The following is a 7,358-nucleotide window of genomic DNA, read 5'->3' on the forward strand; positions in this document are numbered from 1 at the left end:
ACTGTCTGTCCTCTCTCTGTCTCTGCTGTCTCTCTCTCTGATTTTCTCAATTCTCTTCTCTCTCTCATATTGTGTGGTATCTGCTCTCTCCGTATTTTCTCTCTGTCCCCATCTCTGTTTGTTTCTATGTATGTCATTGTCCCCACCTCCACCCTCCAAGCTTAGAAGAAAACATCCAAACACACTTCAGATCAGCAGCCCAAATTTATTCTCCAGCAGCTGTGGCCGGTGGCAGAGGCAGAGCCAAGTGGAGGCGGGGAGAGGGGGAGTCCCAGAAAGTGGCAGGCATGGCGTGGGAGCTTCAGAGCAGGAAGGGAGCCGCGCACTGATAAGCAGTGATGAAGGGGATCTAGAACTGAGCAGACTGAGAACAGCAGTGGGGAGAATCCTCCATATATCCCAGGAATGCTCATGGCAGAGAAGAGGGGGCATTTATGCATGGGGGCATTGACTTTAGGGCTGGAGCAGGAGTGGGAGGGGCAGACCTTGGAGGGGTGGTTTGTTCTGAAGTCCCAGTCTGGAACAGCCCACCCCATGGAACTATTTGCGCCACCCCCCTGGGGGAGGGCAGCGGGGAGAGACACAGAACCTATCAGGACAGAATCTAGAATCCCATAGGGTTGGGATGGTGGTGGTGGTGATTCTTGAACCAGGAGCAATGGAGTCCAGAAAGGTGGGGAGGGATCTAGAGTCCAGCACACCACAATCTAGAATACAAGGAGGCTCTAGAGCCTATTTGGAGCCTAGAATGACAGATAATGCTGCTGGGATGGTTCTAGAATCGCGGGCAGAGGCCAGAACGCTGGGGAGGAGGATCTAGAACGAGTGGGGGAGGGGAGGGGTTAGGAGGTGAGGTAGGCTGGAGCAGGAGACAGTGAGGACACCTAGTGGCATTGGGTGGAATTACATGACTTGTACAGGCATCGGGCTGGTGGGGCTGCGGACGTCCGGATGCACGAAATCAGGGTTCACGTAGGTGAAGCCCTGGAAATCTGACTGGTCGATGCTGGCCAGGACCAGACGGTCTGGGGGGGTCAGCGCTGGCGCCGCCCTTGTGAAGAACTTGTCGAAATTCTCACCGCTGCGGCCGCACTATGAAAAACGGGGTTGGGATGGGGGGATGAGTATCTTCTCCTGATCTCTCTATAGGGAATTCCTGGGTGGTTCAAAAGGTCAAACGCTCCACTGCTAGCTAGCAAAAAGGTTGATGGACAAAGCCACCCAGAGGCGCCTGGGAACACAGGCCTGATGACACACTTCTGAATACCCCTGCAGATCAGTTTACTCTGCACAGGTCCGTCCCTGGGAGGTAGCCTCTTTCAATCTACACACCCATCAGGGTCTGTACAATCCTTTTAGGGAGCCCCCACCCCAACTCCACACATACATGCATATTGGCCCCTAAGGACCAACTCTTGTTCCTAGATGCTGACTGACCGGGCGGGGTCTGAACGGAGGGGGAATCTCTAGTCGTTCCAGCCTTTCCCAGTCGATCCAACGGAAAAATCCATGCGCACGGATGGTAGGTTCCCCATCGGGCCCTGAGCCCAGACGTTTCCCTGGATGCTTGGTCAGGAACTGTGGGAAACACAGAGAACGACGGACAGACAGACAGAGTCCAGGACAGGGAAATCCCAGAAGACCAGGAGAAGGGAGGCAGGACAGAGAGACAGAGGGAAATAAAAAACAGCAAGGGAGACAGAGATGGGGAAGGGAGGGGAAGAAGAAAGGAGAATAGAGAGAGGAAGTGGAGAATGGGGGTAGGAGGGGCAGAGAAACCCAATGAGGAGAATCTCACAGAGAGATGGAGAGAGAAGGTGGGAAGGAGGGAGAGAGGGAGAGGCGGTGGAGAAGAAGGAAGGAAGAGGAGGGGAGGGGATTAGCAAAATTAGAAGGAAGAAGAGAAAGAAGATAAAAAGAAGGGATAAAAGAAGAGAGGCAAAGACCCAGAGAAAAAAAAAGTTAAGAGAGTAAATTATCCAAGGTTGAAAGAGAGACTCAGAACAACAGTAGAATATGGAAATACAGAGAGAAAGAACAGAGACCCAAGGTGAGTGCAGGTCCCCAGAGAGAGAGAAGGATAGAAACCCGACAGGCATACACGCAGACCCAGTAAGGACAGAGAGAAGGACAGACAGACAGAAAGAGGACAGAGACACAAAGAGAAAGGGATAGAGACCCAGAGAAAAGGAGACACAGGTAGGGGGCACAGAGATGCATAGGTGGTGAGTAGAGACCCAGAAGGTGACACATAAAATGTAGACACACATCATATTAGCAGAGGTGTGAGACAGAAAGCCCGAGGGAGACAGTCAGTAAGACATGCAACGGACACCTGTGAACTAGACACAGACATGCACTAACGTGCTGAAACCAACTAGGGGCCAGGCACTTTGCCTCCACAACCCGAGGAGAGGCTGAGATTCTGAGACTCTCTCAGTGACAAGGTGAAGTCTTTCAGCACTTTCTGCAGTAAGTTGAGGTGAGGAGAGGGGACTATAGAAAATGGTGGGAGCAGCAGTCACCCTTGGACTTGAAGTAGCGGCAATGCCAGGAGTGACTTGTTCTAGAAAAATCTGGGCATTCTGTATATTTTTTCCAGCAGATGGAAGTAAAGCGACTTGAGGAAGCAGAGCCTTTTTCTAATGTGCACAAAGATGCTGTGAGGGTTAAGGGTAGCCCTGGGTTACAGTAGCTAAGGGACACCATGGGGATTGTGAGTCTGGAACAGTTTGGGGTCACGGGGACTCTCACCCCCTTGCAGATGGCCACAGCTTCCCGGGAAAGCGACTTGGGGTATGTGACGGTTTGTTCCATGATGGCCTGAAACAGCTCCTCCTCATCCTCCCCGTCAAAGGGAGGCTAAGAGAGGGAGTAAGAGTCAGCGACTTGAAAAATGACCAGTCCCATACCTTCCACATCCCTACTGCCCATCATGAACATGAACCACCACCCCGCGACTTCCTAGACAGAAAGCCTAGCCAAGTACCAGAGCTTTTAACTTTCACCCTCTCTGACTTTCCTTTTTCCTATCTCAGAAGCCTGAGCTCTCTATAACTCTCTTTGTTCTTCTATCTTGATCACTTGTGCAAATCTGCAAAGTGTTAACAATTAGACAATGCTGTTGTAAAGTTGAGTCAGTTCTGGCTCAACCCTGTATAGAGTTCTCAAGACTTTAAATTTTCATGGGAGCAGAAAGCCTCATCTTTCTCCCATGGAGCAACTGACAGGGCTTGAACTGCAGACCCTGAGGTACACAGTCCAGTGCTTATCCTACGGAGCCACTGCCCTCCCAATTAAGCAATATGTCATTTAAACAGAAGAGAAAAAGCAAACCCACAAAACAACAATGAAAACCATTCTACAGGTTGGATGATGGCCCCCAGTCTGTGTGCATGTGGTTGTTAAGTGCTGTCAGACAGTTCTGACCCATAGTGACTCTGTATAAAGGAGCAGCTGGTGGGTTTGAACTGCCAACCTTGTGGTTAGACGTACAGTGCTAATCCTGCAGTGCCACACCAGGACTTGTGGGGTTAGGAGAAGCAATATCAAGGAAAGGGTTGTTAATGTGGAGTCTGGGAGCTGAATATGCATTGCTGTTGTTAAGTGCCTTCGGGTCAGTTCCGATTCATATAGGTCCTGTATAGGGTTTCCAAAGTTGGTGGGTTTGAACTGTCAACTTTTCAGTTAGCAGTTCATTGCTGACTTCTGCATATGTGATGGGGCTTCAAAAAGTCTGTGGGGAAATTTCAGGATCTTTTCAATTCTATCTTTCCAGGAACTTTCTGAAACCTTTTCGTGCAACTGAAGGGGTTATTCGTGTGGCATGTGTGAGCCTACTGTATATAAAATTGAAGGGAGGCCCATGAAGTTGGATGAGGAAAAGTCTGTGTCTTTATTGTTTTAACCTCTGACTTGAAACGCAGCATGTTCTTCCATTCTGAATATAATCAGCAAACTGCAGCTTCAGGAACCAGTCCCTCGCCGTAACCAGAGATGTTCTCTTATCACACACCAGTGGTAGTCTCAGACCACAAATGTGTGAATCTTAAATATCTCAAAGCAAAATGAAAAGCAGCATCCTGGAGTGTTGTTGGCTTTTACATAAAGTGCTAGAGTTAAAGCAAGGCATATAGTTTTGTTCTAATGGACACTTAGGTTAATTGTAAAGATAAAGAATGTATCATGGGTCAGAATCAAACATTCCTCTTCTATGTATATTTGGTTCATGTTATATTGGCTTTATTATAGTATTAATCTCCTTTTCTTGGTATTCTTGGGTATACTATTCTCCTTTTCTTGGTATTCTTGGGTAGCTTATTCATAAATAAGCTATGACTTTCAAAAAAGAATCAGTATTTGAAAATTACTGTTAGATTCCCCAGTGGATCCTACTGTTTAATGCATTAATAAAGAATGTACATATATGTCTTTATCCCAATCTTAAAATTCAAACAACTACATCCATTTAAATTAAATGTACTTGTTTAAATGAAATGTGAAAAAGGTTTTATTTTTAAAAAAAACAAAACCTCACTGTCATAGAGTTGATTCTGACTCATATCTGTCTTGTAGAACATAGTGGGACTGCTCCAATACGGTTTCCGAGGTTGTAAATCTTTACATAGAAGCAGATTACAGGGCAGCTACTAAGGTCCAGCTGTGGAACTCTTGTCTAGCAGCCCAATGCCTACCACATGGTGACACCAAGGTTGCTAGGTTTTGATTAGAACATTTCAATATGGTTGGTTTCTTTTGTAATCTTATGGTTTCTGTTTTGTTTTAACATTTATTTATGTTTTCATTGAAAAACATTATTCTGAGAAGGGGTTCATGGCACACACACACACACAAATATTAAGAACCGTGCAAACTTTAGTCAATTGGGACTTATCATCACTCTGTAGAACAGACTAGAACTGTCCCCATGACGTTTCCAAGACTGTCTGTCATCTTTTAGGAAGCAGACTTCTGCATCTTTCTCTCTCTGACTGACTGGTGGGTTGGAACCACCAGCTGCTTGGTTATCAGTCAAGTGCTTAACTACTGAGACACCACCAAAGCTCTTTAAGAACTTCACTCAAACACATGCACACCAATGTTCACGGCTGTCCTATTCACAATCACAAAAAGATAGAGACAGCCTAAATGCCCATCAATGGAAGAGTGGATAAACACAATGGAATACAATGCAATGTTGAAGAAAAACAATGAGTCTGCGTAACACCTCAGGACACGGATGAACCTGGAGGACATTATGCTGAGTGAAAGTTGTCCAACACAAAAGGTCAAATCTTGTATGAGACCACTATTGTAAAAATGCAAGAAAAAGTTCTCATACTAAAAGAAACATTCTTTGATGGTTACCAGGGGTGGGAGGGGAAGGAGATGAATTCACTGACTAGAGGGTAGACACATGTTAATTCCGGGGCTGGGAGTGGCGATATTCATGAAGAGGGAAGTTGGCAAAAGAATGGTGAAGACAGATGAAGATACAGGGCTAAAGGGGGCAGAGGTGATCTATACACAACCTTGGAACAACAGTGTTCTGTGTGTAGATACACAGACAGAGACACAGGCTGAATGGGTATGGGAGGAAGAGTGGGATATCCCACAAATATGTAAGAGTTTGAAAAAGGATGTTTGTATACAAGTAACTACCTGGAAGAAGAGGGAAACCTTGTTGTATAAAGGGGATTGCAGTCACTGAGATGAAACAAAGTGTGTGATTTGCTTAACGTAAACCTTATGATCTTGTCTGCAAACTTTCACTCAATTAATTCACAATACAAAGGGTTTTGTTTTGTTTTGTTTGAAAAGAAAGAACTTAACTCTATCTGCCCTCTCACCCACTGCTCGAGTCAGGGTTTCCAAGGTTGTAAAACTTTATGGAGAAGCGTCATCTTTCTTGCTCAGAGCAGTTGGTGGATTCATACTACCGGCCTTGTGATTGGCAGTCCAGTGCTTATGCTATAGTGCCACATCAGGACTCCTGGGCTCCTTTGGCCTATAGTAAAATACTGCTTTGGAGTCCTGGCGTGGCACTGTAGGATAAGCACTGGACCACTAACCACAAGGTTGGCAGTTCAAACCCACCACTCACTCCTTGGAAACACTAAACAGGGTCTCTATGAGTCAGAACTGACTGTTGTTGTTAAGGTCTGTTGAGTCAGTTTTGACCCACCTGGTGAGCTTGAGCCACAGACCTTTCAGTTCAAACTGACGACTATGCAGCTCAGTGCATTAACCCACAGTACCACACCAGGATAGACCTGTATGTATGTATGTATGTATGTATGTGTATATATATATATATACACACACATATATATATATATACACATATATGAGGGTTTTCAAAAAGTTCATGGAAAAAAATGGAATAAAAAAGATAATGGGGGAAATGCTAACAGAATTTTTCCATGAACTTTTTGAAACACAGTAGTATAGCTCAGGAGTCCTGGAGTGGTGCTGTAAATTAAGCACTGGATTGCTAACTGCAAGGTCTGTGGTTCAAGTCCACCAGCCACTCCTTGGAAACCCTACACAGGGTTGCTGTCAGTCGTAACCCCCAACAGCACATAACAACTGCATAGTCCCAACCTGCTCATCCTGGGGTAAAGACCACCCCATGGTGCCTTCCTCCATTTCTCCAATCGGGGGTATTGCAAACAAGCCACAGCTTATAAGACCAACAAGCTGAGGTCCTGGTGTGATGCTGTAGGATAAGCACTCGACCAAAAGGTTAGTTTGAACCACAAAGTTGGTGGTTCAAACTCACCAGCTGCTCCTCAGAAACTCTATCCAGGGTCTCTATGAGTCAGAACCCACTCGATGGCACTTAACAACAACAACCCTGAGGTCTGCCTTTATCCTAAGACCACGCTCCCTCATAAAACCTGCCCAAACTCCTCACCAACCTTCAAAAGGCTGAACTCAGCCCAAGCCGTCATCTCTCCAGCTTACCTGTCCTGCCAACATCTCATACAGCAGAACCCCAAAGGACCACCAATCCACAGACTTTCCATAGGGCTGGTAGGCAATGATCTGGCAGGGGGAAGTTGAAATCATGGTTTGTTGTTTTTTGTTATTTAAAAGAAGCCTAGAACCCCTCTGGTCTCATCTCCTGGGAGCCTCGTCCATGTTTACTGTTCTCCACATAAGCTGTTCTCATTCAGAATATTTTTTGTTTATTTTTTTTTCCATATCTAGTTCGTCTCTTCTTTATTTTTGTTGTGGTTTGAATAAATTGTTATAGAGCACATTTGTTTCCCATTCAACAATTTATACAAATTTTGTTTTGTGACATGTAAACCCCTCAGTGTAACAGCCCTGGGACACTACACTGAACGGTGACA

General features: G+C 45.7%; 1 protein-coding gene across 2 annotated transcripts in view; it reads right to left on the reverse strand.

Annotated features, from left to right (window-relative positions):
* Positions 1–721: 721 nt before the first annotated feature.
* PRKCG (protein kinase C, gamma) overlaps positions 722–7,358 on the reverse strand; it is a 32,348-nt gene continuing 25,711 nt past the window's right edge. Inside the window, exons 15-18 of one of the 2 annotated variants that reach the window (XM_006868120.1) lie at positions 6,967–7,047; positions 2,755–2,862; positions 1,438–1,578; positions 722–1,092 (exon numbers count right to left, since the gene is read on the reverse strand). In XM_006868120.1, the coding sequence (XP_006868182.1) occupies positions 904–1,092; positions 1,438–1,578; positions 2,755–2,862; positions 6,967–7,047 (519 nt within the window). In that variant the 3' untranslated portion in view covers positions 722–903. The remainder of the gene's footprint in view (positions 1,093–1,437; positions 1,579–2,754; positions 2,863–6,966; positions 7,048–7,358) is intronic. The other variant, XM_006868121.1, reaches the window with a different exon arrangement.

This window comes from Chrysochloris asiatica, unplaced genomic scaffold, assembly GCF_000296735.1.
Source record: "Chrysochloris asiatica unplaced genomic scaffold, ChrAsi1.0 scaffold00116, whole genome shotgun sequence".
NCBI classification, from domain to species: Eukaryota; Metazoa; Chordata; class Mammalia; order Afrosoricida; family Chrysochloridae; genus Chrysochloris; species Chrysochloris asiatica.